Here is a 20,797-nt window from a genome sequence, read left to right on the forward strand (position 1 = left end):
GAGCATGATGCAGCCAAAAGCTTTTGGGTCCAGTAAGCCAGCATAGCTAGCACGTTGGCTGCTAATTCTATTCAGAAGTGGACAAAATTCAGGTTGGAAAACTGTTTCATGTGGTGTTCATATGTGTAGATTGGAGCAAAAGATTAGAATGGGCAATAGGGCCTCATGTAATAAACAGTTAAGAACTGAAGTTTCTCAAAAGGGAGGTTGCTACTCTCTAACACAGTCATCTCCTGCTACTGTAGCACTCAACACCACACTTCCCCAGGTGCAGAGGGGAGGGCTTGGAGGCTCTGTGTTTCTGTTACTTCTATTTCACCAACAGTTGACAGTGCCATCAGTTGTAGGTGTTTGTTGTGAACATATTAAGAAGAAAATATTCTTGGTTTATATAACCAAGAAAAATTGCATTACAGATAGAATGTAATTTCCAGAAATTTACTTCTTTCCTCTTTTTAGATGTAAATTATTTATGTCTACATTAATCTATTTTTCTTTCCCCCAATTTTAGAGAAATTGTGACTTTGTATCTTGTTTAGGAGTAAACCCTAACTTGGGCTCCAGATTTTACCTCCTCTGGAACCTTGAATTCTTGATTATTTCTTTTCCTCTCAGTCATCTTAGATGTCTCTTACTTCATTACATACTTCTCAGTTAACAGACTTGCACAGGTCATTTTCCCTTATCAAATACCTTATCTTGAACATGTTGTCCCTCGGAATACTATCTAGGAAAATAAAAGTAAAAGCTTCTTTGTTGTTACTCTTTGAAGTGTTATCTTCCTACTAGAGGCCCAGTGCACAAAATTCATGCATGGGGGCGGGGGATGTCCCTCAACCCAGCCTGCACCCTCTCCAATCTGGGACCCCTCGGGGGATGTCCGACTGCCAGGATCGGGCCTAAACCGGCAGTCAGACATCCCTCTCACAATCCGGGTCAGCTGGCTCCTAACTGCTCGCCTGCCTGCCTGCCTGCCTGATTGCCCCTAACCGCTTCTGCTTGCCAGCCCGTTCACCCCCTAAACACTCCCCTGCCAGCCTGATTGACACCTAACTGTTCCCCTATCGGCCTGATTGCCCCCAACTGCCCTACCCTGCAGGCCCAGTCCCCCCTAACTGCCCTCCCCTGCAGGCCCAGTCCCCCCCAACTGCCCTCTCCTGCTGGCTATCTTGTGGTGTCCATTTTGTGACAATGTGGTGGTGGCCATCTTGTGATGACGTGAGGGTGTGATGGTCACCTAGGCTTTTATTAGTATAGATTTTCTATTACGTTCTTTCAACTAGCATTAGAACTAAAAAAATGGGATGTGAATACCTTTGTAGGGAAGCCTTCCTTCACTCCACCAGGAACTATTGGTCACACCTTCACTGGGTTCTCAAAGCACTGTGTTCATACTGCTATTATTGTACCTAATAACTAGAACTGTAATTTATCTGTTTACATTGTGTTATTTACCTCTTTATATTTGTGTCACTTCTGCTAAACCATGAGTGCCACAAAGAAAGTAAATAAGTAAATAAACCTTTATTTTGGTGTCCACAGAAAAAAAAGTTTTATAATCAGTGTCCAATAAATGCTGGGTGAGGAAAAGGGGGCTAACAGTTATTTAAATATGACCATGTGCTAGTTTTCCTGTGAGACAGATATGATTATAACTATTTTATGCACAAGGAAACTAAACTTTAGACATTTCAAGGAGATTGCCTAAAGTCATATTGAGGCAGGAAAGTTAGACAAGGGAACAAAGGCCTCAAGCTCCACCCCTCCCCTTCTCCATCTTGGCTGGAACATCACAGACCAGACCTTCACTGACCACCTGCTCCCCACTTTCCCCTCCCCAATTACCTCGAATTGGGAGACCAAAAAGAAATCGCTATCTGGAGAAGAGAGACAAGGATAAGCCATATGGACATTCACCACACCAGTGTGAGAAGCAGAGGACCACCCTATCCCACCCTTCCCATCCTATATAATAAAGAGCTAATATGATAATTAGACCAAACACAGAACAACTGTCCAGATGACCTTCTGGACGAAGCCGGGGCTGCGAGGGCCGAGGCAGCCAGAGCTGCGAAGGCTGAGCCCCTTGCATGAATTTTGTGCATCAGGCCTCTAGTGTATAATAAAAACCTTCTACCCAGATCCCATAGGCATGTCTCATTCTTCCAGGTTGCCCACTCTCACTTCTCAAGTGCATGCTATTGCTTTAATAAATTTATTTTATTAAAATCTTTCTGTCACACTCTTGAATTCCTTCTTGTTCTATGACAGGACTCTCCATCAGGTTGAGGCCTCCCTTGGCCTCCCTGGGTGCCACCTGGCATCAATATAACTACAGTAGTTCTCCCTTATCCACAGTGAGGGATACATTCCAAGACCCCCAGTAGATGCCTGAAGTCACAGATAATACTGAACTCAAATATTCCCCTGGGCCACCCTCTCAGGCACCTTCCACCCCATCTTTGCCCTCTTTAAAGAGATCATAATGAGTTTTGAACTGACTCAAAACCTCCAAAATTATCCAATAAAGAGCCCAAACCCTGGACATTAACAATCATTTACATAGTTTATGGAGGCCTCACTCTTCAGGGAATGTAGAAAGGTATATAGTTTCCTATGATAAAGATTAATTTATAAATTAAGCACAGTAAGAGATTAATAGCAATAGCTACTAATAAAATTGAACAAGCATAATCATATACTGTAATTCAAATCCCAATCTGTCTGATTTCAAAATCTATGCCCTTCCTACCATGCTGCCTCTTATATCTTGCATTCTAATTTGTATTATGATTGTGAGGAATATAATTGAGAATCACATGAGATATCTATGCCTGGCATATAATAAGTGCTCAATAGCCTTGCTGGATAGAGTATTCTTGGATTCAGTCCTTTGCTTTGCATCACTTTGTAAATTTCTGTCCATTCTTTTCTGGCCTGATGTGTTTCTGTTGAGAAATCATTTGACAATCTAATGGGAGATCCCTTGTATGTAACTTTCCGTTTTGAACAATAATAGATACAGAGGCAGAGCTGCTTCAAACAGATTGTCAAACTGCAGCGGGAAGGCCGGGGAGGGTTGGGGGGCAGGAGGTAGGGGGGTAAGAGATCAACTAAAGGACTTGTATGCATGCATATAAGCATAACCAGTGGACATAAGACATTGGGGGATAGGGGAGGCTAGGGGACTGTCTAGGGTGGGGGGATAAAATGGACACATATGTAATACCCTTTGTAATACTTTAAGCAATAAATTAAAAAAAAATAAGTGCTCAATAATTGTTAGCTATTGTCAATATTATGTATCTAGTCTCATCTCCTCCTATTCCTTGAATTCAATTTTATGTTCTAATAATATTGCATTGCTTATAATTCCCTAAAAGCATCATGCTATTTCACAGCTGTGTGCCTTCTATTGCTGTTTCCTTAATATCCTATGCTTTCACATACTTATATGCCTGGCTAATATTCAGCTCGGTCCTTGGTTTGGGAATCATCTTCAGGATACCCGTGACCCCCAAGTCCTGGCCCCCGTCAGACTAATTGGTTCTGTTCTGTGACTTTATGGACCCCGTGCATGCCTCTAACTTAGCACTTAACACAGCCAATTGAGGTCTTTTTATGTTTGTCTCAGCTGCTGGGCTGTAATCTTGTTGAGCAAAGGGACATGTCTTTCACTTCTTTGTATCCATAGCACTTCGCATCATGCCCAGCATACAGTGGTGCTTAATAAATCTTAGTTGAACTAGCTTCCTTTTTTACTGAATAACCAGGTATCCACATTTGTGGTTCACTTGACCAGGAAAAAAATGTCTTTCATTCTGTTTTTACCAAGTTGCTTTTCCCATTTCAATAAGTCCCACTACAGTCTACCTAAATGTTTGAGTAGACACCTTGATTCCTTTATTTCCCTCACCCTCTACATCTAATTCATTAGCATAGTATGTCAATTCTATCTCCAAATATGCCATTCTTTTCATCTCCACTGCTACCACCATCATTTCTCAACTGGCATTGGCCTCCTATTTTTCTCTATACTTCCATTCTTAATACCCACCCCCTACTCCACACAACAGCCAGAGTAGTTTTAAAATGTACATCAAATCATGATACCTCTCCTGGTTAAAGCCTTCAGTGTCTTCCCAGTCTATTAAGAATGAGATACAACTCCTTACAACAGGGCCCTGCAGGGTCTGGTCCTTGCCTATTCTATCTCACACTCCTTACCCATTATTCACTAATACTAGTTACAGTGGTCTTCTTTTAGTACCCAGAATAAACCAAGCTTAGTGCCTTCACACATGGTTGCCTACTCTGCCTGGAACATTTGCCCTCTAGTTTTTCTTTCTTTTAACCTGACTGTTTTCTTCTCACCCTTCAAGTTCTAACCTTAAACATCACATCTTCAAAGAGGCTTTTCTTAGAGACCCTATCTAAATCACTTTGTTAGTCTCTACCTCTGTATTTTGTGTGCTTCTATCATAATTCTTATCACAGTTTAGAATTATTTTCACTTAATTTGTATGTGATCTGTAGGCAGTCTTTCTTACGGGATTGTGCACTCCTTGATGCAGAGACCACATCTACACTGTTCACCACTGTAGCCCCAATACTTGGTACAGTCTTTGGCACATTGTTAGCATTCAATAAATATTCTTCAACAAACACTCCAAATATTTATATGGAACCAAGAAAGACCCTGAATAGCTTCAGCAATCTTGAAAAAGAACAAAGTTGGAGGGATCACAATGGTGAATATTAAGCTATACTACAAAACCACTGTAATCAAAACAGCCTGGTATTGGGACAAGAATAGGCATATAGATTGATAAAACAGAACAGAGAACCCAGAAATTGACCCAATCCATTATGCTCAATTAATATTTGACAAAGGAGGCAAGAACATAAAATAGAATCGAGACGGTGTCTTCAATAAAGGGTGTTGGAAAAATTGGACAGGTACATGAAAAAAAGTGAAATTATACCACCAACTTACACCATACACAAGAATAAACTCAAAATTGACAAAAGACTTAAATGTAAATTGTGAAACCATAAAAATCTTAGAAAAAAATGTAGGCAGCAAAATATCAGATATTTCACGTAGCAGAATTTTCACAGATACATAACCTAAAAAGCTTCTGCACAGCAAAGGAAACCTACATGAAAATGAGAAGGGAACTCACTGTATGGGAGAATATATTTGCCAATGGTACATCTGATAAGGGGTTAATTTCCAAAATATATAAAGCACTCATACAACTCAACAAAAGGAAGGCAAACAACCCAATTAAAAAATGGGCAGAAGACCTGAATAGACACTTCTCCAAAGAGGACATACAAATGGCCAAGAGACATATGAAAATATGCTCAACATCACTAATTATCAGAGAAATACAAATTAAAATGACAATGAGGTATTACCTCACACCTGTCAGAATGGCAAACAACAGGTGCTGTTGAAAATGTGAGAAAAAGGAACACTTGTACACTGTTGGTGGGAATACAGACTGGTACAACCACTATGGAAAATAGTATGGAGTTTCATAAAAAAATTAAAAATGGAACTGCCATTTGACCCAGTGATCCCACTTCTAGGAATATGTCCTAAGAATTGTGAAACACCAACCAGAAAGAATATATGCACCCCTATGTTCATAGCAGCACTATTTAAAATAGCTAAGATCTAGAAACATCCCATCAGAAGATGAGTGGATAAAAAAGCTGTGGTACATTTACACAATGGAATACTATGCAGCTGTAAACAGAAGGACATCTTACCCTTTTAAATAGCATGAAGGGATCTGATGAGTATTATGTTAAGCAAAGTAAGCCAGTCAGAGAAAGACAAATATCATATGATCTCACTCATATATGAAATCTAATTAACAAAATAAACTGATGAACAAAATAGACCCAGAGACATTGAAGTATGCAACAGACTGGCGATTTTCAGAGGGAAGGGGGGGGGGCACGGTAGAAAGAGATTAATGAAAGAACTTATATGCATATATGCATAACCCATGGACACAGACAATAGTGTGGTGAAAGCTTGGGGAGGCGGCAAGAGTAGGGTGGAGGGGTTAATGGGAAAAAGGGGGACATCTGTTATACTTTCAACAATAAAAATAAATTTAAATAAAATTCTTTGAATGACTAATTGACTTCAGAAGTCAATCACTTAATAAAGCAGTGGGGAGTGATATGAACTTTATTTTTGGTCTCTTATATAAGAAAAACTTGACAATGTCAGCTAGCAATTTAATTGTTGAGATGAATCATCTTGGTCAACACAGTTGAGAAGTATTATAGGAGACCTTAATCAAGAAAAGGATATATTTTTTAAAAAGTCTTGTTCTTTGGTCCTTTATGCTGTGAATGACTTAGGAGTGATGGTTGCAATTACCACAAACCAGTGGTTTTCAATTTTGCCTCCCCCGAGGGGACACTTAGCAATGTCTGTGTGAATTCTTGGTTGTCAAAACGGGAAGAGGCACAGGGAGTGTGCTACTGGCATCTAGTGAGTAGAGGGCAGAGATGCTGGACGGCATCCTATAAAACATAAGACAGTCCCCCACAACAAGTAATTATTCCACCAGGAAAGTCAATAGTGTCAAGGTTAAAAAATAAAACAAAAGAGAAACATAATAGACTAATTAAATACAGGTTTTTGTGTTCTAAAGGATTTGTAAAACCCAGTAATTGAAGAATTAATAAGCTTTCTTGTTTCCTAAGATTTATTTTTGCTCTTTATATATTTTTGTTTGTTTGTTTTAAACAAAGAGTCCATTGGTGGGCTTTAGGAAATTGCTGAATGTGCTGAAACTGTATCCAACCTTGTGTAATTCTAAGCATTTATCTGGAAGGAGGGCCATCAGAGTCTCAAAATGGTCCATGACCAACCAAAATATTCAAAAGCCACTGATATGGAAAGTCCCTTGGTTGTATGGACTGCACTTCAAAGAGTCAAGTTTTGTGGAATGAATGTTCTGCAAGATGCTTAGAAATATGGGTCCTCGAGCAGTGTTCTTTAGAGCTGTTTTGAGAGTCAGGCAAATGTGGTGGAAACTCAATCCAGTTTCTTCATAGCTGTGGAGACAACAGGTTTCACTGGGCTGTTAGAAGATCATATGAGATAATTTATATAAGCCTCATGGAAGTGTTAGGCACACAGCAGGTGCTTAACAGATATTAGTTTTCTTCCTTCTCATGGGGATATTGCGAGGATTTCATAAAATAATGCTTTGAGAACAAAATGAAATAATGCATGTGGCACACTGTCTGTCCAGTAGCAGATGCTTAAGAAATGTTTATTTTTTCCAATGCATTCTTTATGCTAAAACATTGTGTCTTATCACTGAAAATATGGAAAAAAGGATAAGCTTAGAAATTTGAAAAACTCAAGTTTTAGTCTTGGCACTGCTATTTTACTGGCTCTGCTATTTTAATTCTGACCAAGTTATTTCTGAGTCTTGCTTTTCTTAAAGGTAAATGGGGGTAATGCCTACCTACCAGGGTTGCTAAGGAAACATAAATGAGATAATACATATACAGGACTTAGCATACATATATACTTGGTTGGTGTATAAATAATACTTAATGAGTATTAAGCTCCTTTCTCATTCAAACAGTTCCTAAATCCTATCTAAATGAAAAGCCTTTCTACAATAGGTGGATAGTTTGGGGAATGCCTGTAAACATAAAATTCAAGTATAAAATTTCTAGTATTTGTCTTCACTCATACTCATATTTGTTCACATAAAATGATAGTACTTCACTGAGATATGTTTTCAATATTTTGTCCTGTGTGCTCTCAGTGTCAGCAAGGGCTGTTAGGCTAAATTCATATATCATCCATTATAGCAGCACTATGTGTGTTTTTTTATTAGGCTCTTGCTGGGCATGAAATTCTCAACATTTAGGGATTAAGAAGAAATAGGTCCTTGACTGTGAGGAATTTTACCAATATTTCTGACATTAATAATAATAATATCTAAAATTTAATTTATATTACTTTTATAATGCATATTAGTAATATATTTATATATGTATTATTTATATATTCCAGCTACTGTTCTAAGCATGTTATCTAGACCAATACATTTAATCCTTACAATATTACCCATTTTATAGTGAGGAAACTTAGGCACAGATTGGTTAAATAATTTGGTCAACTTGTCTAGTATATATTGTTATTATTATCACTTCATGGAGCTGGTCAATGAAAGTAGGTCTGTCTGATAAACACATTTATTAATTTTTTATTTTAATTTCAAAATTTACGTTTTAAAAGAAGTCACACATACACGTTTGTATCAAAAAGTATAAAATGAAAAGTAAATCTTGACTTTTGGATTTGGTAATGACAGAGAAGCTTCTATCAGACTACCACGATAACTTGAAGGTATTAGAGAGCATCCAAAAACGGGCAGAAACTAGAGGGAATTCAGCCGTTGAAAGATGAGAACTACACTGGGTGCCACAGTTATATATATCTTGGGTGGTGTGTGGTTGAGCTCAAGAAAAAATCTGCAGGGTCATTAGCCTAAAGATTCTTAGCACGGAGTTGCCAGAGTCTCATAAGATCCAAAATCTCCAGGTTCAAATACAAATTCACTCATCATACCAAGAATCAGGAGCATCTCAACTTTAATGAGAAAAGACAACAAACAGATGTTAATGCCAAGATGATACATGTTAAAATTATCTGATGATTTTAAGGCAGCCATCATAAATTTCAAGAAGCAATTATAAGCATGCTAGAAACAAAATGAAAAATTAGAAACTATCAATAAAGAAAGAGAAAACGTAAAGAATGGAAATTTTAGAACTGAAAAGTATAATAACTAAAATAAAAAAAATACTGGAGGGGCTTAATACAAGAATGGAGGTGACAGAGAAAAGAATCAGTGAAAAAAACAACTAATAAATAATTTTTAAAAGAACCAGTGAATTTGAAAAATTGAACAATAAAATTTACCCAATCTGAACAAAAACAAAATGACTGGAAAATAATGAACAGAGACTTAGGGTCCTGTGGGGCAAGAACAAAAGATCAAACATTTATGTCATTGGAGTCCCAGAAAGAGAAGATAAAGAAAATGGCATTTAAAAAATATTTTTTAAAATAATGGCTGAAACTTCCCCTAATTTGGTGAAAGACATAATACTACCGATTCAAGAACCTGAATGAATTCAAACAGGATAAAGCCAAAGATATCCACTCCAAGTCACATCATAATCAAATATCTAAAAAATAAAGACAAAAAATAAAAACCTTAAAAGCATGCAGAAAGAGCCCTGGTCAGTGTTGCGCAGTTTGTGAGGTTCAATTCCTGATCAGGACACATGCCCAGGTTGTGGGTTAGATCCCCAGTTAGGGGGCATGTGGCAGGCAACTAACTGATGTCTCTCTAAAATCAATTTAAAAAAGCAGGTAGAGAGAAATGATGCATCATTTTATGTTCTCACCTATATGGGAACAATTATTCCAATAACAGTAGATTTCTCATCAGAAACCATGGAGGACAGAGGTAAAAAAAAAAAAATCAAGAAAGAAAGATTATCTTCTTAAGAACTCCCATAAAAGAATGGTCAAAGGAAATTCTCCAAATAGAAAGAAAATGATAAAAGAAATCTTAGAGCACCAAAAAGGAAAAAAGGGATGACAGAAATAGTAAAAATTTGGGTAAATATAGGAGACTTTCCTACTTCTTTTGAGTTTTAAAAATTATGTTTCATGGTTGAAGAAAAAACTCAACACTGTCTGATATGATTTATACTGTAAGTAGATGAAATTTTATGATATTAGAGAGAAAGGAAAAAAGACATAAAGGCAGGTAAGGTTTCTATAGTTCATCCAAAGGGGCAAAATGTTGATAGGAACAGACTATAATAATATAACCTATCCTATCTAATAAAAGAGAAACATGGTAATTAGTGTACGACCGCTACCCTTCCCATTGGCTAATAAGGGCAATATGCAAGTTAACTGCCAGCCAAGATGGTGGCCGGCAGCCAGGCAGCTTAAAGCGAACATGAGGCTTGCTTGCTTCAGTGACTGAGGACTCCAACGTTCCCCGCCTGCCGCTGCCGGCCTCTGAGCTGCAACTCTAAGCAACTATGTTACAAATATAGAAGCTAAACAAAACCCCAGAAACCTGCTTTAGTCGGCCGGGCATCAGCCAGCAGGATCGCAACATTGTTTCAAATACAGAAGGTAAACAAAGTCCAGAAACCTTCTTTCAGCAGCGGAGGGACCCAGGCTTCCCTCCGCCACCGGTAGGCACCTGGGAGCTGGGTTTCCCTCCAGCTTCTGGCAGGCACCTGGGATCCGGGATTCCCTCGCAGCCCTGGCTTTGTCCGGGAGGTCATCTGGAAGAACATCTGGAAGGTCATCCGGTCTAATTAGCATATTACGCTTTTATTATTATAGATAGTATTGGAAGTGCTAGCCACAGCGATTAGACAAGAAGAAGAAATAAAAGGCAACCAAATTGGAAAGAAGGAAATAAAACTTTCATTATTTGCAGATGACATGATATTGTACATAGAAAACCCTAAAAACCCCATAAAAAAACATAGATTTAATAAATAAAATTACTGGGGTGGGGGCCAGGGTCAGGCTATAACGGGTCAATGGGAGAAAAAAGGGACATATGTAATACAAGATTACATATGTAATACAAGATTATATATACATATGCATATAATATATATATTATGTATATATTATCTATCTCTATATATAAAAGGCTAATATGTAAAGTGTTTCCTCAGGAGTTTGACCAGGAGAACAGGAGTTTGATTGCTTGCTATGACATGCGCTGATCACCAGGGGGCGGCGTGGAACATGGCAGGTGACCAGTGGTGTTGGCAGGGTGCTGAGGGATCGAGGGACGGAGGAGGTGGGGAGGCGGAGGATACCGTGCAGTGGCAGCGTGTGGGTGGTGAGGGAAGGAGGAGGTGGGGAGGCAGGAAACCTGAACGGCCCTGATCACTGGTCAGGCCTAGGGACCCTACTCATGCATGAATTTTGTGCACGGGGCCTCTAGTATGTATGTGTGTGTGTGTGTGTGTGTATGTGTGTGTATGAAATCGGCAATGTAGCAGGACTTAAAAATTTATATCCAGAAATCGATGGCATTTTTATACACCAACTAGAGGCCCTCTCACAGTTCGGGACCCTTTGGGGGCTGTCCAACTGATGGCTTAGGCCTGCTCCCTGGGGGGATGGGGCCTAAGCTGGCAGTCAGACATCCCTCTGGCAGCCCAGGATCCCTCCTTAGCGCTGCCACAGAGGCGGGAGAGGCTCCTGCCACTGCCGCTGCGCTGGTCAGCCATGAGCCAGCTTCTGGCTTAGCGACACTCCCTCTGTGGATGCGTACTGACCACACCAGGGGCAGCTCCTGCGTTGAGCATCTGCCCTCTGGTGGTCAATATGCATCATAGTGACCTGTCATTCCCTGATTAACCAGGGAACTTATATGCATATATGCATAACCCATGGACACAGACATTAGTGTGGTGAAGACCTGGGAGGGGCAGGAGCAGGGTGGAGGGGGTCAATGGGGAAAGCAAACAAACAAAGGGTACATCTGTAGTATTTTCAATAATAAAGATAAATTTTAAAAAATAAACAGTGAAAATATTCATACATTAAGACAAAATACTTTTCAAACAAAGCTTAATTTGTTGCTTGCAGACCTACATTATAAGAAAATTAACTCAAGTTCTAAAGGCAGAATGTAACTTTTACCAGTTGGAAACATGTATCTGCACAAAGGACTGAAAAATGTTGGAAAAGGTAAATATATGGGCATTTAAAATATATTTTCTTACTACTTTTAAAATTGTTTTCAATGATCATTTATGGCCATGTTAAGAGCAGCAGGTTCCTTGGTAGCTGACTGCAAATAAATGCCATGGAAGTCCATGGAGGAGTGAGGCAGGCTATCAGGCTGGTGGCAGAGTAAGTGGAGTAATGCATTCAAGTCCAAAAGTGGCACAATCCAGCTGGGGACACAGAGGGTGTGGTCCAGGACTCATCATAACTGGTGCATTCTAGCCTGAGCATTACATTCCTTGATTGCTATAAGTAGCTGTCTAGCCTACCTGTACCCCCTGCTGGGGCCCATACAGCAGATGCCCCTATGTAGAGACCTGGTTGGGTTCTAAATCTTCTCTTTTGCCCCTTCCTTGAAGCTTCTTAGCTCTCTCCTCTGAAGTACTGGCACCATGACTTGTGCCTGGATACCCTAGCCACAATAGGGACATGGAAAAAGTATCCTTAGTTATATCTGATTTAATCTCTGGAACAAGAATGGATTGTTGACTTAATAAATGGAGATTAGAAGAATTGCTTTCTCAAAACAGAGCTGCAACATCTATGTTTAAAGCAGCTGAAAAAGATGAAACTGAAGTATTAGTGAGGGCTCTGACTAACGGAAGGAAGACATTTACTTCAAAGACATAGGGTGAAATTATAAGACACAAAAATGATTAAAATTATCTTTATACTAGAGGCCCAGTGCACAAAATTCATACACGGGTAGGGTCCCTAGTGGCTGCCGGCTGCTGGCCGGGGCCTCCCTTCCCCGGCTGCTGGTTGCCAGCCGGGGCCTTTCTTAGTTCCTTGCCACCCCCTGGTGGTCAGAGCGATCAAACTCCTGGTGGGTCGAACTCCTGAGGGGACACTTTGCATATTAGGCTCTTATATAGATAGATAGATAGATAGATAGATAGATAGATAGATAGATAGATAGATAGATATGTCATTAATTTAACTTCTAGTATCTTATGAACAAGACATTTTCATAGTTCCAAAATAGTTTGCTATTTAAGTGGTGGCATCATTTTCAGACCATTCATTAATAGTTCAAGGGAAACAGAATATTTTAAATGTGAACATGATGAGCTTATCAAAACCCCAAAATTGTTAGAGCTTTTCAAATTAGAAATGAAAAGTCACTGAAGCATCATATTATGCATAAGTTATTACATTGCATGGGCTGGAGAAATGCACAAATAGCTTAGAGACCAATAAAGATTTGTTTGTTGACATTGCTCAATGACTACTGGAAAGAAAGTTAGTAAAATAACTCACAGTACTGTCTCTTTTCAATTTAATTTTTTTATTGCTTAAAGTATTACATATGTCTCCTTTTTTTCCCCCCTAGACATTCCCCCAGCCTCCCCTACCCCCCAGTGTCTGTGTCCATTGGTTATGCTTATATGCATGCATACAAGTCCTTTGGTTGATCTCTTACCCACCCCCACAGTACTGTCTCTTTTCAAAGGGAAAGTAACTTGCTTATTTAAACCTTTAGCTCTAAACACGAAGGCTTATTGTTATTTCATTTTCAGAATTATACTTTCACTTTACAAACAAACAAGGCTACGAATGGCTGGACTTGCTGTTTTACTTGTAGTCGTGTAGTATCAGCATTAAGTAATCTTTGAAGAAGACCTTTTTCATGTGAATGGTTGGCAACAAACACAAGTAGTACTAAAATATTGAAAATGCTAAATAACTTGTTTGAATCTCATGGTTTATCCTGGAGCAAGTTGGTTTATATTTACATGGAGGTGCAAAAGCAATGGTGGGTAAAACTGCTGGCACCACGGTACAAGTTAAGGCAGTAGCACCAAAGTACACCAGCAGTTATTTTATTCTTTACTGTTATGTACTCACAGTAAAAAACTCCAATTTTATTTAAGAATGTCCTTGAGGAAGCACTGAAAATTATTAACTCTTGATCCTGGATTTAATATTGTATGACAAAATAGGAGGTATGCAGAAGTTGCTTCTGTTATAAACTGTAATACTGTGGTTGTCTTGAGGAATAGCACACCTGTGATTAAGCTATGGCTTAAGTAGCCACTTTTACTGGAACACCATTTTTGCTTAAAAGAACAACTGATGGAAAAACTATTATTAATAGTTTTAATAATAAAACTATTGGGTCCTTGGCAGATTATTTTCTCAAAAATGAAGTAACCTGATTACCTTAGAATAAAGACTGACATTATTTGTTGCCAAGATAATATTATGTACTTTAGTGAAATTTAAAATTTTGAAAAACATTCTGTCACTATAAGCTTGACAGCTTCCCAGAACTTAAGCTTTGTCCCAATGAGATCAGTGGTGATACCAGTTAATGTGATTTTCTTTCAGTATTGCATCAAATGTTTCAACCTTTGTAATATTTGCATAACGTAGTGGACCAATATTTTCCCAAAAAATCAATATATATAAGTTGGGTCATATATTGATTCAAAGTACAAGATGAGTGAATTTTAATGTAAAAGAATATAAAAAATTCGTTAATATGGTTTAAAATTCCATCAGCATTAACTGGTATCACCACTGATCTCACTGGAACAAAGCTTACGTTTTGGGAAGCTGTCAAGCGTACAGTAGTGGAATGACTAAGAAACTACCAAATGTAGAATTTTTGTGTAGTATCAATGTAGAATATCCATAATTATCGGAAAAGGTTATTAAAATACTCTAACCTTTTCCAACTACATATCCATGTGAGGGTGAATTTTTTTTCATATACTTTAACAAAAACAACATCAAAACACGCTGAATGTAGAAACAGGTATGAGAACTCAACTGCCATCTATGAGCCAGATATTACAGATGTGCACAAATGTATAGCACTGTTATTTTTTCTTATGAAATTAATTTTTGTCTTATTAAATAGAGGGTTTTTTGTTGTTGTTTTTTACTACAACATGTTATTTGTGCTAATGTGTACTGGATTTATTATTCTTATTTTAAATAAGTTAAACATTTTAAAATTAAAAATGCAAGATAGCAACAATATATCATGAAATTTATAACATATGCAAAAGTCAAATATCTGACTACAATAGCACAAAGGAAGAAAAGTGGGAAAATGGAAGAACATTATCATTAAGGGTGCTGTATTATACATGAAGTACTAGTAGTGTAATAATATTTTAAGGTAGACTATGATAAGTTAAAAATGCACACTGTAAGCCCCAGAGCAACCACAAAAAAGAGAGAAGTTATAGCTAATAAGCAAATAAATAAGATAAATGAAATCCTTAAAAATATTTATTTAATTCAAAAGAGGGCAGGAAAATAGAAAGGAACACAGATCAAATGGTACAAATAGAAAACAAATAGGAAATGGATTTAAACCTAAACATATAAATAAGTTACTTAAAGGTGAATTTTCTAGGTACTCCAACAAAAAGGCTAAGATTTCAAAATGGATAAAAACATCAGGAACCAACCATATGCTGTCTATAAGAAAAACAATTTAAATATGAAGCTACCAATAGGTTAAAAGTAAAAGGACAGAAAAATATATACTCCACAAATAATAATCATAAGAAAACAGGTGTGAAAATATTAAAATCAAATAAAGAAGACTTCATTACAAGGAATATTACCAGAGATAAAGAGGTATCTACACTAATAAAAGAGAAACATGGTAGTTGGTGTACGACCGCTACCCTTCCCATTGGCTAATCAGGGCTATATGCAAATTAACTGTCAGCCAAGATGGCGGCCGGCAGCCAGGCAGCTTGAAACTAACATGAGGCTTGCTTGCTTCAGTGACGGAGGACTCCAACGTTCCCCGCCTGCCACTGCAGGCCTCTGGGCCTGCAGTTTCAAACACTGTAACAAATACAGACGCTAAACAAAACTCCAGAAACCAGCTTTCAGCCGGCTGGGATCTCAGAGCTGGGATCTCAGAGCTGGAGTTGATACAGAGTTTCGAGAACTGAAACAAACCAGATACCTGCTTTCAGGAGCGGAGGCCTAAGAGCTGGAGCCTCAGAGCTAAAGCTGGCCCAGAATAAAAAAGAAAAAAGAAAAAAAGGAGCAGTTGGGAGCTTCAGTCACCCGCCAGCCTGAAAACAGCCCTCAGCCCCTCACCCAGACTGGCCAGGCACCCCAGTGGGGACCCCCACCCTGAAGGGTGTGTGACCAGCTGCAAACAGCCATCATCCCCTCACCCAGGCTGGCCAGGCACCCCAGTGGGGACCCCCACCCTGATCCTGGACACCCTTCAGGGCAAACCAGCCGGCCCCCACCCATGCACCAGGCCTCTATCCTATATAGTAAAAGGGTAATATGCCTCTCAGCACCGGGATCAGCGGAGCCGCGAGGCCTCCTGGCACCGGGATCAGTGTGACAGGGGGCAGCGCCCAAACCCCCTGATTGCCCTGCGGCTCTGTGTGTGACAGGGGGTGGGGCCACAACCTCCCTATCCGCCCTGCTCTGTTCGTGACAGGGGAAGGCGCTCCAACCCCCTGATCGGCCCTGCTCTGTGGGTGATAGAGGGCGGCGCCCCAACCCCCCCGCCCCCACGGGCCCTGCTCTGTGTGTGATGGGGTAGAGCCATTAACCTCCCCATCGGCCCTGCCCTGAGTGTGACAGTGGCGGCGCCCCAACCCCCTGATCGGCCCTGCTCTGTGGGTGATAGAGGGTGGTGCCCCAACCCCCTGATCCGCCCTGCTCTGTGTGTGACAGGGGGCGGTGTGCCAACTCCCCTATCGGCCCTACTCTGTGAGTGACAGGGGGGAGCTTCTCAACCCCCTGATGGGTCCTGCTCTGTGCGTGACAGGGGGGAGCTCCCCAACCCCCTGATCGGCCCTGCTCTGTGCGTGACAGGGGGCAGCGCCCCAACCCCCTGATTGGCACTGCTCTGTGCGTGACAGGGGGTGGCGCCACAACTTCCCCATCGACTCTGCCTTGAGTGTGACAGGGGGCGGTGCCCCAACCCCCCAATCGGCCCTACCCTGAGCGTGACTGAGGGTGGCATCGCAACCTCCCAATCCGCCCTGCTCTGTGCATGACAGGGGGCGGCGCCCCAACTCCCCAATCAGCCCTGCTCTTAGCCCAACCAGGGGCTGCACCTAGGGATTGGGCCTGCCCTCTGCCACCCGGGAGCAGGCCTAAGCCAGCAGGTCATTATCTCCTGAAGGGTCCCAGACTGCGAGAGGGCACAGGCCGTGCTGAGGGACCCCCTCCCCCCCGAGTGCACAAATTTTTGTGCACTGGGCCTCTAGTATTTCATATTAATAAAGGGTACGTTTATCAAGAACATCTGACAACCCTAAATATGAACATCTATGAGAGAGAAACATCAACATCGATTGGATACCTCTTGCACACCCCTCACCAGGGATCCAGCCTGTAACCTGGGCATGCAACCTAACAAAACCAGCGACCTCTTGGTTCATAGGTTGATACTCAACCACTGACCCACACTGGCCAGGCTATCTTGTCAGTCTTTGTATCTCTGCATCTATGTCTGAATAGGGCCAGGCAAGTAGTAGGGGCCCAAGGAATATTTGTTAAATGAATGATGAAACATTTAATAAACAAATGTGGTGAAAGTGTTTTGGTATATTTAGGTAAGGGATTATTAAAGGCATAGGACTTGAAGTTGGACCTAGGAAGATAGCAGAGAGGTAGGGGAAAGGCATTTAGAAGAGGAGGAAGATTATTATCCAAGGAGACAGAACAAAAGCCCAAGACTGAGAGTGAAGACAGTGAGGGAGTCACCCAGACTGTGGTTGCCTGCTACACTGTCTTGACCTTGTCAGTGACTATATTTCTCAATAATATTTTCAACTCTTGGAGGGCAGGGTATTTTGTACACTCCTCTGTATCCTGTTTATATTTGAAGCACATCTCCATAGCCATTGTTCCTACTGTCTTGTGGTTCTTATTCTGCTCTGCAATATAATTATTTTTGTTATCTACATATTTCTCTAGCACTTATACTGCCCACCCTCCCTGATCCTTCAGGTAGGGGTCTTGGAGTCTGCATCTTTCAACAATGGGTGCTCAATAAATATTTTTTTTATCTACCATTTGTTTATCTGATTATAGAGGGCCACAAGCATATTTGTGTGCAACTGTGTATTGTGGCACAAAACTTATTTATGCCTTCACACTGTAGAGTCTATGTTTGGCAATTTTCATGAAAATATTATCTTATTAAACTTGGAAGGCTGTCATTTCAATTTTTTTCTTTGTTCCTTCTTGGATGACTCACATCTCTAATACCAGAAGGATATTATAGAAGGGATTCAAAAAAGATTTGGGCAAATTTATGAATCACAAAGTCATAAATGTCTGATTATAAGAAGTTGTTAGAAGCATACAGAGGGGAAGGAGAAAATTTAGACGTCAAATGTGCCTATTATGTTCCAAGAACTGTGTTAGGCACTTGGCATATATTAGATCTCATTTAATCTGGGAGAATATGTCAGTATAAAGACAGGGCATGTCTATCTATAAGGCCAAACTTACACCTATTGAGGCACATTGCTTTTCCAGGTATCAGAGGCAGTATTCATCTTTATTAAAATGTTATCAACCTTTTAAGACAGATGACTCTATGGATTTACATTGTTTCCTAGGAACAGAACACATTCTTAATTCAGGCTTCTATATGCTTAAAACTATTTTTTGACAAAACTTGATCAGTTTTTAAAGTCTCAGTGCTTTAAGTTATAATGCAATATGAGATATTCCCACAGCAATAACAATGATTACATTTATTTGCTTACCTTTATATTTCATAAAGCTTCCAAGTACCGAATAAAGGTAAGTTAAGTCAAGGAAAGAAACTTCTATTAACCCTGACACCAGCAAATTGTCTCAAATTATAGCTTGCCTTCTATTTGTATTCTAGACATACTGAGTTTTTTTTTCTGAGATACATATTATACCTCATCTCTGGTTAGAAGAAAATTGTAAGAAAATTAGTTTGTTTCTAATTTTTTAAAAAATAATACCAACTTTCAAAAACATAATGCTCCCAAGTGTACAGCTTCTGTTTCTGGGAGGAATCAAAACATTATAATCAAAGTACCATCTCTACACCTTGGGAATTGGCTTGAGAAAGTGGATTTATTATTATAAAGTTATTATTATAAAGTCACACAGTCTAAGGCCTGCAGCTACACATCCTGATCTGTGATAACATGCTTCCTGCCAGGTATGGATGTAGGTGGGAAGAGAAGGGATACACCTTTGGGTAAAGAATTGTCAGCACACTCACAGGTTCCAGATAGCTTTCTATTAACCTGTTTTGGGAAAACTAGAGCAGGCATTTTGGTATGGAAAATGTAAAGCTCAACTCATGATTAAAGAAAATGGTGAGGGTTTAAATGACATGGTTCACATTTTGAATGGTCCTACCCCAACCTCTGTGTGCCACTAATCACTGGAAAAGCACCAACCCTGTCTTTGTGGTGATCTGTATTTCTTAAATTTTATATTAGCCAAAGAAAGTTGAGAAATTAGGACTACCACCAAAGAACATAGGTGCGACATACTGCCTATGGAACTTTTTAAAGATAGATGAGATCCAAGCTTAGAAAACTGCCACTTCTTCTTTGAGGTTGGGGATGAAAATATATCCATATTCCAAAGAATTCTTTGTGTGAACAGGTGACCCCTTCCCACAGTCTCTGTAATTAATTGAGAAATTAAAGTTGGTTGGCCTTTGAGGTCTCTTGTAAAAAAGGCAGAAGGTCTTGGATATTTTGGAACAAGAGTCCACTATTCTGCCAAGACAGTATGTTATTGTTATTAGAGTGTCTCTCAACAAAACAGTATTGAGTAGTGAGGACGTGATTTTGATTAGGTGGAATGACTCAGCTCTTCCCCTTAAAGAAGAGAGGACTTGTCAGAGCCTTACTTACCTCATGATCTGGGATCTCAGAGGATAGTGTTTTCCCTAGGATGACCCCGGTCAAGTATGTCCAGCATCGAGCCGTGTTGGCAAGGTTATAGCCTCCTGTCTCCATCAAGAATTGTGAAGTTAGGAAAGAATAGTCACAAAACAGCAGGAGAGGGAAGAGGGTAAGGAAGGAGAGAAAAATGTTTTAATAAAAGGGCTAAAAAGACAATTTCAACTTGCAGAATTGCACCCAAACATATCCTTATATTTTTAAACCACCTGGTAGTCAGACTTCAGTAGACCAGTCAGACCATGCACAGTGTGGAACTGGGAAGTTCAAGGCCTACAAAGATTAAAAAGGTTCTAGTTTCAGAATATGCACCTGGGGACTCTAAGCTCCTCAATTCCATCAAGAGTAATCTGCAAGAATGAGATATCTGGAACCTAGATCTCTTGAGATGACCTACCCAACATGAAGGTTTCCGTGATGAATTTTGCAACAATTCTATAAAATGACTGCTGGATGTGGTTTGCATGTTAAATCTATTGGCAGATGTAGCTCTAGATACATCCTGGGAAGAGAAAAGGAAAATGCTAACAGAAACAAACTTCCTTATTTTATTATCAGCATTCCTTTTTTCCACAAAATGCAGGCCTAGTAGCAGAGATCAAGTAAGCTGAGAAAGGGACTGTTGATTGACACTCTGACCCATCTTGTCAGGTCCTGTCAATCACCCAGAAGCCATATCTACAGGCTAACAATCAGAGTATTTTTGTTCTGAATAGATGTGTTCTGCCGTGCAAGCATTAGAATACTGGCCTTTAGCTAAATCCCAAAAGTGTAAGGATAAAAAAGAATGATTTCCTAACCTCAATGCAGCCTGAGGGAAATTGAATTTAGTATATTTTAGGTAGGGTAACCATAAAATTTATCATCCAAAATGATACAATTGTAAGGGTAAAGGGGGACACTATTAACAATTGCACTGGGGCCCAATGGTTGAGCATCGACCTATGAACCAGAAGGTCATAGGTTCAATTCCTGGTCAGGGCACATTCCCAAGTTGCGGGCTTGTTCCCCAGTGTGGAACTTACAGGAGGCAGCTGATCAA

General features: G+C 39.8%; 1 protein-coding gene across 6 annotated transcripts in view; it reads right to left on the bottom strand.

Annotated features, from left to right (window-relative positions):
• Window positions 1–20,797, bottom strand: part of HDAC8 (histone deacetylase 8) — a 439,610-nt gene that overhangs the window by 211,195 nt on the left and 207,618 nt on the right. For 4 of the 6 annotated variants that reach the window (XR_013995438.1, XM_081080875.1, XM_081080874.1 and 1 more), the window contains one exon: window positions 19,708–19,802. The exons of the other annotated variants lie outside the window; for them this stretch is intronic. Coding sequence is in view for 3 of the 4 variants with exons in the window: in XM_081080875.1 (XP_080937001.1) it covers window positions 19,708–19,802 (95 nt within the window). In the remaining variant the exon portion in view is untranslated. The remainder of the gene's footprint in view (window positions 1–19,707; window positions 19,803–20,797) is intronic. 6 annotated transcript variants of the gene reach the window in all.

Source organism: Myotis nattereri (genome assembly GCF_964212035.1).
Source record: "Myotis nattereri genome assembly, chromosome: X".
NCBI lineage: Eukaryota > Metazoa > Chordata > Mammalia > Chiroptera > Vespertilionidae > Myotis > Myotis nattereri.